The 17,050-nt window shown below is 40.6% G+C and overlaps 2 protein-coding genes across 5 annotated transcripts; both read left to right on the top strand.

Moving 5' to 3' along the window:
• The first annotated feature begins 93 nt into the window (after nt 1–93).
• Nucleotides 94–5,238, top strand: LOC141779421 (C-C chemokine receptor type 8). 3 transcript variants are annotated; one of them, XM_074654239.1, is made up of 5 exons: nt 94–910; nt 1,668–1,729; nt 2,646–2,812; nt 2,997–3,163; nt 3,496–5,238. In XM_074654239.1, exons 2-5 carry the CDS (start codon nt 1,686–1,688, stop codon nt 4,207–4,209), a joined length of 1,092 nt encoding a protein of 363 aa, XP_074510340.1. In that variant the 5' UTR covers nt 94–910; nt 1,668–1,685; the 3' UTR covers nt 4,210–5,238. The 3 variants fall into 3 exon arrangements, with proteins under 3 accessions (XP_074510340.1, XP_074510339.1, XP_074510341.1); XM_074654238.1 differs by having other exon boundaries at nt 1,563–1,729; XM_074654240.1 differs by lacking the exon at nt 1,668–1,729.
• A 234-nt stretch (nt 5,239–5,472) lies between these two features.
• LOC141779434 (C-C chemokine receptor type 8-like) lies at nt 5,473–15,611 on the top strand. 2 transcript variants are annotated; one of them, XM_074654266.1, is made up of 3 exons: nt 5,473–5,634; nt 7,378–7,461; nt 12,135–15,611. In XM_074654266.1, exons 1-3 carry the CDS (start codon nt 5,594–5,596, stop codon nt 13,222–13,224), a joined length of 1,215 nt encoding a protein of 404 aa, XP_074510367.1. In that variant the 5' UTR covers nt 5,473–5,593; the 3' UTR covers nt 13,225–15,611. The 2 variants fall into 2 exon arrangements, with proteins under 2 accessions (XP_074510367.1, XP_074510368.1); XM_074654267.1 differs by having other exon boundaries at nt 5,476–5,634; nt 7,382–7,461; nt 12,135–13,347.
• The last annotated feature ends 1,439 nt before the right edge of the window (nt 15,612–17,050 follow it).

Below are 17,050 nucleotides of genomic sequence, written 5' to 3'. Positions count from 1 at the left end.
TTTCCAAAAAATCAACAGCACAACACAACTTGTACTCATTTCAGATAAAAGTCATCATGCACCATAGTACCATGGGTTCTTACTGCACATTGTAGCTTTCATGTTGGAAAGTACTTGCCCCATACTTCACATCATTCATATAGTGAACTATCTGTAATGACACATCTTCATGACAATGACAAGCTGTTTCTTTAAATGAAATTAAACAAATGTTCGTTCCTCTAACATTTATCTGAGGAGATATGTAGTCATTAAAAGAGATATGTTAAAAAGAAAATGTAATTTGAGATAGTCACAAATCAAATTATTTAGTAGGAAATGACTTACTAGTGGCCTATAAGTACAATGACAAAGGCAGCTTGTTCTATTGTAAAGGCCAATAGTTGAGGAGAAAGTACTGATTTCATTAAACATGAGCATATTAAAGTATACTGTTGAGTTGATCCATCTATATATTGGTTTAATATACAGTTCATTAAAAGATTCAGGTCTGACATATTCTATATTAAAAACAGGCAAAAGTATTGAGTATTGAAATTGAAACTTAAAAACCTTCTCCCGATGAGCTGGATGCTTTTCTCAATAGTTTCTATCACACAAGAAGCGTGTTCGAGAAGAACAAAGAAAGAGAGAGACGCTCATTAGAATACATTTTCCCCCCCTACTCCTTTCTTGGCACATTAAAACATGAAGGGACATTTCTGAGAAAACCACATTGACACATCTGTGCAGTTTTGAACACGATGCAAAGGAAGCAACGCAACCCAAGAGTGCACCTTACAAGAAATGAGATCTGCAGCAGGATTTGACACAAAAAGCAAGCCATGCAAGTTGACAGGATGACATGGAAGCTTGATGCGCAGCACGAGGGCACACAAATTCATCAGCAGTGATTTCGGCAGACGATGAGGTAAGCACAATAACATTGAATTATTTAAATGTTTAGCTGCTGTTTACTATCGACCTACTTCCCCCTCTCTTACACCTATAAACACAGTGTGAAGTTGAGGATTATGTGTGCAGGGGTGTGCGTGTGTGTGCGTGTAAACGTCAGCCACAGGAAGTGAGGGTCGGCATGGGTGTTAAAGCGGGTGGTTCTGTATATGTTGATGAGTGCGAGAGAAAGGTCTGAGATGTGGTTGAAAAGAGATCACATAAATTTGATTATGGTTAGAGTAGGAGGAAGTTTGTGATATTCTTAGACAGATGAGCTTTAATTCGACATTAGACTGGTGATGGCGGTCGATTATGTGGTTTGTAACACCATCATACTGTACATTCAGAGGGAGAAAGTCAATAAAGTGAAGTTAGCTACAGTGACATTATGATTACTGCTATGGCTTTCTTTCAGATTTGGAAAATGTTTTTTAAGTGTGAAATAGCAGAAGTTGAACTTTTGTTACAGAAGCTTTTCAGACATGACTCACTAAATGATGATTGTATATGAAAGGTTCAACTTAAAGGGCAGGAAAGTCCAGTAGCGTCTCTGAATTCCCTCACATTCACACATGGATGTTTTTTTCTTTTTTTTTCAAATTCTCCTTTTTTTGTTTTATCTGTAGAAACTGTTCAGTGTGGATGGAACATTCAGAGTTCAGTCACCATGATGGTGGAACATTGTATCTGTCATAATAAAGAGGAAAAACACCTATTACTGTTTCTTGAAGTTTTGTGAGTGGAAGCAAATGAAGGGAAGACAATATCAGGAGTCAAAAGATCTACACTGTTCGTAAGTAGTAGTACATTTACTTTTATAGAAGACTAATTCAGCTACTTTGGCTTCATATTAGAATGAGAAGACATTAAAGTCAATCTTAAGGGAGAATTCTGTAAGAAAAGAGATGGGCTCGAACACAACAAGCCTTCATATGGTTTAATACAGAATTGGTTTTATTTGGATTAATACTTATAGGATTGGTTATCTATTACGTCTGGTAGACAGCAGTCTGAGTGGCGAGAGCAAAGGCCCAACGGAAAGTGAACAGGATTAGTTTTGGTGAGAAAAGCTGGATTAACTGATAAAGGATGTTTAAGACTGTTTTCGGTGGTTCTCTTGTTTTGTGTTGTTTTCACATTTATTTTGTTAATACTTTGAAGGTCTGGGAGGAACACCAAGTTAAAAATCACACATTTCCCAGAACAACCCAGAGCTGTGTTAGGTTTGAACTCAAGCGCAAGTCCGCTTGGGCGTTACTTTTGAAGGACAAAGCTGTACAACCACAACCCAGTGCCTTAAATAAAGTAAATGAAAATGAACCCAACATGGGTACATGTTCATCTAGGTCGGTAGGTGTCAGGAACTAGATTTTTTGCCCACACACACAAAAAAAGGTAGCCACCAAAATGTAAAAAAAAAAGGGGTCAAATTGTCACGTATGGGACACTTTGAAGAGTTAATATAATCATCCTTATTATAACATGTATGTAATTTATATGATTTATTTTTTTGTAGTTCTACTTGAAGTGATTGTATTGATGTTAATTCTGGTAATTTTTGAGTTTGAGTGGACCACAATGGTTTTCAACTTTATGCGTCATTACAGATATTTTGTACTTTGTGTAATTTTGTGTCTGATTTAATTCCTCCCATCTCATAAAGTGTTTACCCAAAGTAATCCGTGTGTGTTCTGTTCCTCCTCACACAGCAATATGAACATATCGTACGACTACGACTCAAACGACTCATACGACTCAAACGTCTCATACTTTGAGTATGATTATAATGACAAATGTTATCCTGGTCCAGAGCTGCCCGATGGATCCACAGTCCTGCCCGTTCTTTACTACATGCTGTTTTGTCTCAGTCTGCTAGGTATGTTCAAAAAAAACCTAAAGAGAAAGGGAAACACGTGTCACTCTCTTTACACAATTTAATACATGTTTGCATTTTAGGTGTTTAGCTGAAACTGATGCATGCAACAGGAAGATATGTGCAAGAGTCTTTCACTGCAAATAATAAGAAACCTACTAAGTACTAATTTGAATCGGTTTCACAGGCAACACCTTAGTTCTCTGGGTTCTTCTCCGGGACATGAAGCGGAAGACTATGACGGACGTCTGTCTCCTCAACCTGGCCCTGTCTGACCTCATACTGGCTGCATCCCTGCCCTTCTACAACTACCCAAACCTTTTGTCATGCAAACTGATGACGGGAGTCTATCAGGTGGGGCTTTATTTCTTCTCTTTTAAAAAAATAATTTGTATTATTTAGAACACAAAACAATAAATGACTCATAATTTGATTAAATATATTTAACTGCGAATACTGTATAACTAGGTCGTGCAACTATTTCTATGTTTTGATGTTCTAGTTTTTTTTTTGGTTTTATAATGGGGGGGATATTCTGCCAATAAGGTGAGAACAGGTGTTTTCTATGGTAACGACAGATGTGTCCTCATGGGTGATGTGTGAAACTGCTGCCGTGTATGAAGAACCTCAATGAGGCCAGTAAAGCCTGATTCTGACTGTGCTTCTCCCTCTGCTCCTCTGAACAGTTGGGTTTCTACAGTGGGACTTTGTTTGTGACCCTAATGAGTGTGGACCGCTACCTGGCCATCGTCCATGCTGTTGCAGCCATGCGAGCCCGGACACTTCGCTATGGAATCATAGCCAGCATCACTATCTGGGTTCTATCTGTCATCATGAGCCTCCCTGGGGTGATATTTGCCTCCTTGGAGATAGATGAATATGACAACAGCTCCCAGTGCCAGCCACTGTACCCAGAGGACACGCAGCAGTTTTGGAAGATGCTGCGAAACTTCAGCGAGAACACAGTGGGCCTTTTCGTCTGCCTCCCCATCATGATTTTCTGCTATGTGAAAATCCTTGTTGTGCTGTCCAAGTCCAGGAACTCCAAAAAGGACAAAGCTGTAAAGCTGATTTTCACCATAGTGTGTTTGTTTGTAGTGTGCTGGGTCCCCTACAATGTCGCAGTTTTCCTTCAGACACTGCAGCTCCTGCACATCCTGGACAACTGCGAGGCTTCAAAAACCATCAACTCCACCATGGTCTCTGCTGAGATTATTGCACTGTGTCACTGCTGTGTAAATCCAGTCATCTATGCATTTGTAGGTGAGAAGTTTAGGAAGTCACTGGGCAAAATAATGTCTAAATACCTCAGCTTGAGTCAACAGAGCAGAGGGACTCTCAGCCACAGAGACACCACAGACAAAGAGACTTCCAACACAGGTGTAAAATCCGATTACTAAGAATGATAGACGCACCTTGCTGCAAAGATGGTAAAGTGCGTGTGTGTCAGGGCTGTCAATATTGGCCCAAAATGATGTTCGAATATTCGTTCTAAAAAACACATAGGTTCAAACTATTTGAATAGTTTTTTGCGCATTATGCCCAGGACACGGCGTCCTAACTGGCCCCGGGTGATGCAGCACTGCGCAGTGCAACGCCATTTTGAGCTGAACTTTTTCGTATGCCCTGTTTCTATTTATTCCTGGCGCTGGCTTTGAAAGCCCGTAATGGACGAGGAAGGGCTGATTCGTGAAGTTGAAACCTAAATAAGGTGGCAGCTGGCTGAAGGGAGATCAGATTACCTGAAAGTTTCCTACTGGCTGTCGTTGGCTGTATTGTTAGTCATTTCCAGTAAATATCACAATACAAAACATGCATTTTCTGTTTAAAAAGTACAAACTTCGGAAGATAGCAAGTAGCCTCCTACTCACCCATCTTTTAAGTGGTTAAGTCTCCAATCTTTGATCTTCAGCGTGCAGCGGATGGATGTGTGGTTTGTATACATGACGTAAAAACACGGTGTGACTCTTTGCTGCCGAGTTCTCTCCATCATTACAGTTGTTGTTGAATTATTCCTTGTTCACCTTTGACCTAATGTTACATTTCATTTTCAATTAATGAAAGGGATGTTTCAGTGCGTGCGAGGCCGACAGCCCCGGTAGTGCTGGTTTTTATTTTCACAATCAAATATTAATTTCCATATTCAAATATCAGTTTTTTCTTCAAATATATTCTCATTCGAATTTAGAATATTTGTTGACGACCCCAGTGTGTGTGTGTGTGTGTGTGTGTATGTTTGTGTTGTGCATATAGTTGGTGCTTCTAAGAGCTGTAAAATGATACTCAGATTATCCCCAGTAAGAACAAAATAATCTTTTATTTTGAAAGTGTATAGAATTTTATGCAACTGTTAAAATCACATACAGTAATTCAAAGTATACTTGTAACTTGTATAATTAAACTGTTTTTGTAAAATAAAGAAAATGAAACTTTTTTGCTTCTTTATTCTTTCTGAGTCAGTAGTATCACCTTTGTCGGGCATAAAAGCACAACACGTAGCGCTCTCTAGCTTTGTGTGTCCGCAAGTCTGGCTCGATTAGCATTGCATCTCTAAAGCTTGCATATGGACTTGTGGTTGTTAGTTTCCGCACACTGTGGTCTCTTGAATGTTCCAAAAGTATAAGCAGGATATGCTTATATATATTTTAAAGGCCCACCCAGTCACACCACAAGAGAGGTGTGATAAGTGTTCCTCATTTCTTGTGCACAGAGCATAATGTGCTTGGATACATAGCTTATCATTTCTTTGATCTGGCAATCCACCTACGCATTTTGTGATTCCCAATGGACACCACTATCAGCCATCTTGTTAACAGCACTGGCAGGTAATTTTATCTTTTTTTTTGTTTACATGCATATGCTTTATGAGACATATCTGTACAATTGTTATTGGATAATAAGCTCAGTAGATGCACGGTTCCCCTTTTTCAGTTCCGATCCGATACCTGAATTTGGATATCTACCAACACCGATATCATTTTGATATCGGAGCTGTTTTTGCATAAAATTTGCATTGAATTGCAATTTTGCATTGAATTTAAATGTATTCCAAAGCAAATTATTTGAACTGTAGGTTAAGTAGGCTTCACATACAAACCGGTGTAGAAGTGCAAATCCCTACGGCAACTCCTTTAATATTTTGAAAAACTTGAACAAATCAAGTGCATAGCAATTATCAACTACTAGTAGATTTCTAAACACTAGCTCAAAAGTCATAAGAGAATTTCAAAGAGTGCAATGGCACATTGACAACTCCTTCATAAGGTTTTCAAAGTGCATATTTTAAATAAAAGTGCAAGAACTGTGTAGAGAATTGAAATATATACTATCTAAGAACCCTATCAAATAAGTTGAAAACAACGATGTGCTTCTTAAATCTGCTTATTTACAAAATAGTTTGTGATGTGACCATATATTTTTATAAACACAAATTCATTTTGATCAAGTATCAAGTTTGTGTCAGACGTTGAACAGAGGAAGTGGTGAGAGGTTGCTATCATTCTCCGTTTTAGACTCTTCTTAGCGGTGCTCAAGCAAACCTAAATTCCATCTCAGCGCCCCTAAAAAATCAAATACTCTGAGACCCGCTGATATTACTGTCTTTAAGAGGCTGTAGCGTAAAGGTATTGGTATCATATGGAACTCGAAAAAACCTAAGGAATCCATTGATACCAATCATGCCATACTTGCTTGTCGGCAAGGAGGCTAAATAATGCTCCAAAGTTAGGCAACATTTTGTCGAGGGAAACTAGCATGGCAATTTTCATAGGGGTCCCTTGACCTCTGACCTCAAGATATGTGAATGAACAAGGTTTCTATGGGTACCCCACAAATGTCCCATTTACAGACATTTACTTTATGATAATCCTAAGCAGTTTTGGCAAAAAACATGCAGTTTTATGCATGCAGTACAAATGTGTTATTTTCGTGTTTTCTAAAAATGGTGTGTTTGAATATTTCTGCAATTCTTGGAATTAAAACAAATGTTAAACAAGCCAAAAGACCGTCACTGTGATAAAACAAATGGCAGGCCGGCGGTGTTTGCCTGGTTGAAAGTCGGAGGACCATAACTCTTACCATTAGTCTTACCAAAAAGACTTTTCTGTTTGTTCTTGCAGCAAACAACAGAACAGGTAGCTTGCTTTGCTCCTGCTGCGTTAGCAGGTCCACATGGCGGACAGCGGTAGATTCAGTACCGACTCTTTGGGCGGGGTCACTTAGCTGGAACCTGAAATCATACAAATCATTTCTGATGTGAAAAAGGTCAATAACGTAGACAAATCTGATCCGGTTGTAACCAGGTTTTCTGATAGATGGAGCAGGAGAAAAAGAGGGTACGGTCTTTTCTGATACTTTTGGGGTGGTGTAGACAAACCGGGGACACATACTTATGTTTAAAAGACATGAAAAAGTGCATTTTGCATAATATGTGACTTTTAATAGATATATAAAAAAAATCCAGACATAACAACTGATTCCAATGAATTCCAGATGACTCATCCAGGGTGTGTACAACTGTTTTTCCTTTTCTTCAGCAGAAATAAGTTTGTTTTTTTTATTATTTCCAGGCAGCTCACCATGGCCACAACTATTCTTTCTGTCGTTGCTTTCAGTGGAATAAGTGAGAGAACATCTGTAGAAGACTTACAGAGGTAAGGTTAAACCTACAGCCTAAATACATACCATGTTTTGTTCTTTATGTTGGTCAGAGCACTCTGTTATGAAAGGCTTGTTTGAGATGAACTGCGGCTCGCCTGGAGAGTAGACGAGATCAGGCAGCAGCAGCAGAGGATAAAAAGCTGCGGTCAAGTTGGACAGCTTTTTTTTTTTAGCCTTCATTTACAGGAAGTCACAGAAAAAGTTACACCCTGTTAGAGCCGATCTGTAGGCTACTTGTAATTTGCAGACCATGTTTGGACAGTTTGTAATTATATATATGTAACCCAACACAGTATAGAGAATGGCCAATGCAATGCTACGGCAGAGACCCACAGGCAATAGACCTCAATTACTTGAGTGTTGACACCAATAAATTCACAGATTCAAGAGCGGGAGACGAAACAAATGCCAAATACTAAGGCAGGGTACTGTCTGCGGGGAGATTCTATCATAACCCCTCTTTAAACCCACCACGTGCGCACACTATGAACTATTTCCCTACACTGCAACCAGCACTGCAAATAAATAATGTATGAAACTGTAAAAATCATACTTTTGGGCCTACCACACGGCGAAGAGAGGGGAAATACCACGACTAGCCTAGCAGGTCTCGCACTGCCTGGAAGAACAAAAACAAAAATAGAAAGTAATGTGAATCAGTTGGTTCTGGTTTACAAAGAGTTAAAAAGTATTTCAAGTAATAACCACCACAATGCAACAGTCCGACTGGACACGGTCTCTCTTTTAGTCCATGTAACACATCAGTAGTCACAATCACGCTTCAGTGTTAAATACACCTAGGCAAAGCAGCAGTCTAGCTTCAATCTGCAAAAAAAGAAGGTGGTAAACATGGTAAAAATCAAATATTCCTGTAAGAATACCTCGGAGGGAGTAGCCCTCCTACATTACCAGCCTACTTTAAGTTACCTTACTCCTCAGGGTCCTACTTCACTGCAATCACTGGCTCTGCTGTGGCTCAACCGGGGGAGGGGCAAAAGGCTGAATCTTTCCTTAAAAAGGTTAGATTGACCATATTACTCCTAAGATATGATATGATATAGAATTAACAGACTTCAGATATTCTACAACATATTTTTCAGTATGGAGTAACAGAGCATCACTCTGGGTGGCTCAGGACACAGCTGCACTACAAATCTATTTACAAAGGAAGTGGTTACCCACACCTGACCTTATGAAGGAAGAAAGCTCCACTCAACCACACCTACAAGGGGTGCTCCCTGCCTAGGTGCTGGCCCTCACATATACAGTATATATATATATATATATAAACTGGAAAAACAAAGTTCGGAAACTTGTGTTTGGTGGATTATTTCTCTGTTGTTACAATGCTAATTGTCATTGTATTTTACATCGTTGGAAAGCCTGTTTATTTACCTTCGCAATGATGTCCAACTTGTAAGGATCATGCATTTGTGGGATGAGCAGCACAGCTGATTATGTGGGGTAGCGCCCAAGAAAAATTTGCCAAAATGCTCCGTCAATGGTAAACAGTGTATTCTCCTGTTGGTGTTGACTCTTGTTTTGAGTTGTTTGGTGGATTGGATGATTGAACTCTCTATCAGTAACAAGGAACAAACAAGACATATTGGCAATTTTACACTTTATTCATTTAATACACCGTCAGGAGCCTCAGTAGCGGTAGAAGATCCATACGCAGCCACAACAGCCTGGCACCTCCTCCTCATGCTGGTCACCAACCTGGTCACACGTTGCCTCGGGATGGCGTTCCTTTCCTCAACCAGGATTCGGTGCAGGTCAGCCAGCATGGTCGTGTTGGTCACTCTAACACGTACAGCACGCCCAAGCTGATCCTACAAGTGTTGAATTGGGTTGAGGTCTGGACTCTTGGCAGGCCGTTCCATTCTCTCTACTCCCACATTGTGGAGGTAGTCTGTGATAAACCCTGGCTCTGTGGGGGCGAGCGTTGTTTCTTGGAGGATGAAGTTAGGTGCCAGATTGTGGAGATGTGGGATTGTCTGTGGCTGCAGAATCTCATCCTGATATCTCCCCGCACTGAGATGGCCTTCAATGATGACAAGCCTTGTTTTGCCATTGAGAGAGATGCCGCCCCACACCATGACACAGCCTCCACCAAAAGCTGTTACTCCATCGGTGCAACAATCAGCATAGCGTTCTCTCGTCGTCTCCATACTTTGACCCTGCCATCCGACTTTCGCAGACAGAACCTGGACTCATCACTGAACATGACATTCCCCCACATGTTCCGGTTCCATTGTCTGTGTTGTCCACACCAGCGCCAACGGGCCTGACAGTGAAGGGCAGTCATTGCAGGCTTCCTGGTAGCCTTATGAGATATACACTGTTTACCATTGGCAGAGCATTTTGGCATTTTGGCAAAATCAACTGTGCTGCTCATCCCACAAATGCATGATCCTTACAAGTTGGACATCATTGTGAAGGTAAATAAACAGGCTTTCCAACGATGTAAAATACAATACCAATCAGCATTGTAACAACAGAGAAATAATCCACCAAACACAAGTTTCCGAACTTTGTTTTTCCAGTATATATTGAAATGTGTGTATTTGGCATTGTATTCTATCCTTTGTTCTTTTTATGTCTGCCTTGTAAAGCACTTTGTAATTGCTTGTTTTGATAAGTGCTATATAAATAACCTTTATTATTATTATTATTCAACCACACAAGATGGGTTCGTTAACAGATTAAAACCTTCATGAGACTAATAAACAAACAATCTAGAGCAGTGGTCTCAAACTCAATTTACCTGGGGCCGCTGGAGGCAGAGTCTGGGTGAGGCTGGGCCGCATCAGGTATTCCACAAAAAAAGCTTTGTTAAAAAAAAAACAATCTTCTCAAACGTCATTATTAACAGTTCTTTAACTTGAATGGGTTCTTCTGAACATGAACGGTTCTTCTGAACACGAACTGTCCTGAACATGAATGGAACATTGAAGAACATGAACGGTTCTTCTGAACATGGCCTCTATTGCGTCTCCCACTTTTCCTGAAATTGTCTGTGCTCGTCACCAACCTTTCTCTTCACTGCAGGCTTTGAAAAAGACATGATTGGGGCTGTGTGACAAGATATATATTCATTCCACTTGGTGTCACTCCGCAATAAAGTTGTGCCTGCTGTGTTTGTGTTGCTCTGCAATTACACCATCAAACCGCTAGTTGGCGGCGGCGTCTCTATGAGTTTCCTTCTTCTTCTTCTTCTTCTTGTACTACAAACAGAAACTGAGCGGAGTTGGAGCTAATAACTGTTGAACCACAGAACTTTTACTGACATTACTGGAACGCCGAAAAGAGAAAATATATCTGAGTGGATTTGTGTGAACAAACATTGAAAAGATGGAGGCAGAGAGAAGTAGAACTTTCTGTGGTTGTCCGGGGTCCTGGCCGCTCAGCATCGCTGAGCGACTGGACCAATCACAGCTGTTTGCGGTCTGCGTCGCCGGGACGTGTAGTTACATTTCTGGAGAGGTGCACGTCAGGCATACGGCGTCGATTCAACGCAGAAGTATAAATCAAGCTTTAATCAAGCTTATGCGATGTTACACGGGCGCCGCCATAGTTGTTGTGAAATGTTTCTCTGCTTGCATCAAGCCCGGCCGATTGCCCGCCCCCGGGAGCCATATACCCCACTGTGATTGGTAGGTCGTTCAGCTCGGGCTCGCGCAACAAAGGGACCTTCCACGGCAAACTGCCATTCACATAAAACTCGCGGGCCGAGGGCGCCTGGTTAGCTCAGTTGGTAAAGCGGGCGCCCATGTAACAAGACTTGGTCCTGACCGCGGCGGCCCGGGTTCGAATCCGGCCTGTGGCCCTTTCCGCATCCACTCTCTCTCTCCCCCCTTTCCAAGACTCTATCCACTGTCCTGTCAATAAAAATGCCCCCAAAAAAAAAACTTTATAAAAAAAAAAAAAAAAAAAAATTGCGGGCCGCACTAACATTAAACTTTCATATCAAGGTGGGGGCCACAAAATATCGTCTTGCGGGCCGCAATTGGCCCGCGGCCGCGAGTTTGAGACCCCTGATCTAGAGTTAAATATTACAATTATACAGAAAACTAGTATTTTCTACAACATTTCCCATCATGCCCTGGGTCTTGCAGTTGGGTGAGAGCGGCTGCGGCGCCTGGCTCTAAAAACTACGGCCGCCTCGTTCTCGTGAAGTTATCGTTGCCCACGTGCGCACGATGTCAGAGCAAGTCGGGATCAAGTCGGACACAAATCTAACCGGCGTGCATTGTGAGGTGATTGCCGGTGATCGATCCTGTGCAGGCCTTGTCCATCTCAAACGAGCCAAAAGTCTGTGATGCGTCTTTGCCAGTCTGTGCCTTGCTAGCCTCCGCTGTTTCACTTTACTCCAAGCCTAGTATAGGATTTTTTTATTAGCACCTAGCTGAGCATTTCAGTTTCAATTTAGTATTCAATGGCTAATATGTATTTTGACCTAACATCTATTCTGCTGACATACATTCCTGAATTGGGCTGAAAGCAGATAACTACATTATTCTTGTTGCTTTTGTTTGAAACTGCAGTTTTTTTTACATCTACGTTAGGAAAGATTGTTGTAGATCCAATAAACTGACCTGAAATAATGGGACCTTCCTAATCATTAAATTTTCCTTGCTGGTTTTGTTCCTCTGTCTCTCACCAGCTCTACTACAGCATCCTTCACCGATAGCATCACTGTAAGTCTCCCAGAATACCCAAATTACTATGACTACGGTGAGGGCTTTGCGCCGTGTTGGTATGAGCGTCACGGAGCAAATTTTCTTCCAGCCCTCTATGCCATTTTCTTCATCCTTGGCCTTCTGGGTAACTCTCTGGTCATCTGGGTCATCGTTTGTGGCACGCGACTTCGCAGCATGACCGACGTGTGCCTGCTAAACTTGGCTGTTGCTGACCTTCTCTTGGTGTGTACCCTTCCCTTCCTAGGCCACCAAGCCCGGGACCAGTGGGTGTTTGGGGATGCCATGTGCAAAGTGGTCCTGGGTATTTATCACATTGTTTTTTACTGTGGGATCTTCTTCATCAGTCTGATGAGCATCGACCGGTACTTGGCTATAGTACACGCCGTTTATGCTATGAGAGCACGGACGAGGTCCATTGGAATGATCGCAGCTGCTATTACATGGGTGGCTGGATTTTTGGCTTCTTTCCCTGACATGATCTTTCTCAAGCAGCAGACTGTTGCTAATATGTCTCAGTTCTGTTTCCCTGAATATCCAGAATCTTTCAATGACACACATTCATCCAGCAGGCACTTCTGGAGGCTCTTCAGCCTTTTCAAAATGAACATTTTGGGTCTATTTGTCCCAGTTTGCATCATGGGTTTCTGCTATTCGCAGATTGTGTGGAGGCTGCTGTACATCCGGTCATCCAAGAAACAGGCCATCCGTTTAGTTCTCATAGTGGTAGTTGCTTTCTTCTGCTGCTGGATCCCCTACAACATTGCTTCCTTCTTCAAAGCACTGGAGCTATTGCACATCTATACTTCATGCAACAGCAGCAAAGCCATCAGATTGGCTTTACAAGTCACCGAGGCCATTTCCTACTCTCACAGCTGCCTCAACCCCATCCTGTATGTGTTTGTCGGGGAGAAGTTCAGGAGGCACCTGCTGAGGTTGATGAACAGGTCTCCCTGCAAGCTGTGTCAAATGGTCAAGGTCTTCATACCTCAGGACAGAAACACATCAGTCTACTCACATACCAGCAGCCTGGACGAGAGGAGCAGTGCTGTGTAAATGTGTGTTCCTGTTATTTCTATCTGTGTGTAATAAGGAATAATCCCACAACATTATTTATTATTCATATTCAGCATTAAGTATTATTAGATATTCTCAGATGGATATTGCTATTAGTTGTGGGTAGAGGTGCGTATGTGTACAGTAGTGCGGCAGCATTACTGTCCCGGACATGATTGTCAACCAGGGCAGATTGACCTCAGTGTGGCGATGTCTGGTAACCTACTCGACCCGTCTTGCAAAACGGACCCCGTCTCCTTTACCATGCTTTCTGGATGTGCCTTTTTTTGGTGTCATCACCATTCATATCTATACATCCAATGTGTTCATGATTTGAATTGCTTACAAGAGCACAAAGTTCTTCAGAGACCTAGCCTTTTAATTTTGCATCAGATTGATACATTTAACTTTAAAATGTAAGCTACAAAATTTTCTTTCTAAATGCATGATTTTTCCAAAGTCAATGAGTAGTCGTGTTAAATAATTGTGATCTCAATATTATGTCATAATCGAGCAAACTTATGGGGAAGTGACTTCTGTTATGTACTTGAGAGATACAAGCCGTATCTTTTGGCCTCATGATATTGTAATAGTTACATGCAAGCAAACACAGTGTACCCTATGCTATTTTACCATTTACATTTATATTTTTTTATACTTTTATAAATTCTATAAACTACATAAGAATGTATTATTGATTGTACTGTAAATATATTTTTGGATATGTGATATTTTTTTTTCTGAATTTTTTCCGTTTTTAATCACGCTACTGGCTGAAGCTGAATAGAAACTGTGTCACTATAACAGCTGTCAACTTCCGCATTAAAAGCCTCAGTAACCTCATTTAATCATCAGCTGCCAAAAGAAATAACAGACGTATTGTAACAAGTCGGAGCCAAACTCAGACACTGACCATTTCCTTGTATTCAAACAGCATTAAGAGAAGTGAAATAAATTAAAACTTATATTTGCACATTATGGCCACTCTCACATCAGTTTTATGTACCAAACTGTTGCACGGCAAGTGCAGCTGGAAACCAATATTGCATGTTTCATAGCATTAGTAACAGCAGATTTGCACACAACCTCAACCTAGAGGAAACCACAACCTGAAAGAGCCTGCACGAGTTGTCAGTTTAACCTCTGCAGTCTGTGCACAGATGAGCATTTCGCTGTCATATTTTCAAATCATTATACTCTATATGCTGTCATGCAGACTGACAAAGAATCCCATTCAATCAATACACAGTTAAAGTTGTTCATTAGACTCTGTCCCCGTGGAAGGCATTTTGAATTCACATCAGCCATGGGATTAGAATAGAAACTCAATGAACATGCAGAAAGTCAAAGTTCCTCCCTCCTTCTGAGCTTGTTCCTCAATACATTTTCTCAAAAGGTTTCTTTCATTACTGTATTCTACTGACAGTTGAGCTGTTCTGCATTTTAGTGAAGATAAAACATATTCTATGTTAGTATTCAACATTTCCCATGAGTCAAAGACACAGTATTTCTATCAGAACCACATGGGAGCTCTTTTTGCAGAAGTACATTTAAATCAGCAGGATTCTTTAATGTACATTTTTACAGTGATTTTGTGTTGCACTCTCATAGAGTTTAGTAACTCGAGTAACTCCTACACCTCCTTTGCTGCCTGCTAAATGCTCATGTCTGTTGAACTCCATGTTTGTAATGCAGGCTTCCTGTTACCCCTGATGCCCAAACTGATATACCCTGATGGCATCACTATGACATAATCAGGGGTGATACTCTCAGACAACGAAGCACCTTCAAAGGGGTAGTCTAGTGGTTATGATGCATACAACTGCAACATCCTTGCTTTGATTTGAGCTGGGGACATTTGTTGCACGTCATCCCTCTCTCTCTTCCTGCCTTTCATTACTGTAGCTCTACCATCACTGTCAAAAAAAGGCAAAATAACAACAAAAATATGCTTAGAAAAAACGAAGCTCCTTCAGAGCCAAGACATGCAACTGTTTTCATACACAAACGAGTACTAACCTTCATTGTAAAAAGACTTTGACATGTAAAATCCGTGCAGAGCCCCTTAACAGTACATGTTCTCATAAATGACATGTATTCAGGTTGAAAATCAACAGTGGCCCCTAAATGCTAGTGCAGTCAGTAAAGCTACCCATGTTTTCAACATTTTCATTTGCTGAATTACATCATATGACATTTTCAGTAATGATATCAATGGTATCTTTACTAATTTATTATTTTTTATAATATTATTTTTTTCATTTTCTACTCTGTTCTTTTTATTATACATATTATATTTAATATGCTGATATATGCAAAGCAGCATTTTTTGTAATGTTATGTTCAATATCTATGTATCATATTATTATCAATAAAATTCTATTAAGAAAATACCACAAATGTTTGATAAATTCTTTGTTTTTTTCTGTACACTGACATGTTCTCTTATAGTACTTTTGCATGCATCTCCATTTGAGGATTACATTTTGGAACTTTGTTACTCATAATATTACATTTTTCGTTGGCATTGATTCCGCTGCAGCCTTGTGACACCCAGTTCTGTGGACTCTAGCCTCATTCATGAAGATGTGCTTGTCATGGTCAGAAATCAAACAATAAATTGAGGCAGATTGTGAATCCATTTGGAGTGACTGTGGGCTCCATTGGTGGTTGGTGAGATTAGAGATGCATTGTACATCACACCAGGGAGCCCTTATCTAAACCAACAATATTCCTTAGATGCCACTTTGCAGCCTGTGCATACAATTGATAATTAGTTATACAACCAATTTCCTCAGTGTAGCCTCGCTAGAGTTAACTAGAAAAGAGACAAAACTCAGACAACCAAACAAAAATGACCAATAAATAAAAAGTCTATGGACACCACGGCGGGTAAACCAAGCATTAAGCCACATAAATGAAATAACCTTCTTATAGAGTCAACAGGGAAACATCACCAAGGCAGACAACACGGACATGTAACAAACTCCACAGCGGATGCGGTCACACAAAGGAGAGACTGCACATATTTTACAAAACTTCAACCTCAACTTAGAGAAAACCACAACCTGAAAGAGAGAGGAAGCCTGTATCCGAGTTGTCAGTTTAACGTCTGCAGTCTGTGTACAGATGAGCATTTCGCTGTCATATTTTCAAATCATTATACTCTATATGCTGCCATGCAGACTGACAAAGAATCCCATTCAATCAATACACAGTTAAAGTTGTTTATTAGACTCTGTCCCCGTGGAAGGCATTTTGAATTCATATCAGCCATGGGATTAGAATAGAAACTCAATGAACATGCAGAAAGTCGAAGTTCCTCCCTCCTTCTGAGCTTTCCGGCTTCAGCCAAAAGCCAACACTAGGATCAGCAGTGATTCATGGAGAGACCTTCGTCTGGTCAGCTAACATTACTGCCAAGCAGCTGAAATATAGAGTGATATTGTGGTTTTAGCTGACGTGTGTCGCCTCACTGTGTTGAGCGATGCTCGTTCATGTCTATTTAGAGCGAGCAAGCGCGAATCCAACGCTGACTTTCATTGACTTAACGGCCACAGGTGTTGCTGTTAACAAGCATTTCTGATTCTTACAAACAGTCCCTTTAAGTGCCTATTTGGCGGCCATTTTGAAAAATGGCCGCCAAATAGGCATAAATGCGTCTATATCACTTTACATGTAAACCTATAAAATTTTTATGTGGAATTAAAATACGTATTTACAGAGTAAGTTATGCATATTTTCAAATCGCCCTGTATTTTTGTGGATGTGACTTTACACGACACAAATACAAAAATACATTTGTGGGTAGTGAAATATTTGCAGA

Source organism: Sebastes fasciatus, chromosome 12 (assembly GCF_043250625.1).
Source record: "Sebastes fasciatus isolate fSebFas1 chromosome 12, fSebFas1.pri, whole genome shotgun sequence".
NCBI lineage: Eukaryota > Metazoa > Chordata > Actinopteri > Perciformes > Sebastidae > Sebastes > Sebastes fasciatus.
This window is presented reverse-complemented; position numbering and strand designations above follow the sequence as displayed.

Excerpts from the sequence above, each read along its gene's own strand:
- LOC141779434 (XM_074654266.1), top strand. The coding sequence starts at position 5,594 with ATGGACACCACTATCAGCCATCTTGTTAACAGCACTGGCAG. Across the intron at positions 5,635-7,377 it reads CTTGTTAACAGCACTGGCAG|GCAGCTCACCATGGCCACAA; the intron begins GTAATTTTATCT and ends TATTATTTCCAG. Across the intron at positions 7,462-12,134 it reads TCTGTAGAAGACTTACAGAG|CTCTACTACAGCATCCTTCA; the intron begins GTAAGGTTAAAC and ends GTCTCTCACCAG.
- LOC141779421 (XM_074654239.1), top strand. The coding sequence starts at position 1,686 with ATGAAGGGAAGACAATATCAGGAGTCAAAAGATCTACACTGTTC. Across the intron at positions 1,730-2,645 it reads TCAAAAGATCTACACTGTTC|CAATATGAACATATCGTACG; the intron begins GTAAGTAGTAGT and ends CTCCTCACACAG. Across the intron at positions 3,164-3,495 it reads TGATGACGGGAGTCTATCAG|TTGGGTTTCTACAGTGGGAC; the intron begins GTGGGGCTTTAT and ends TCCTCTGAACAG.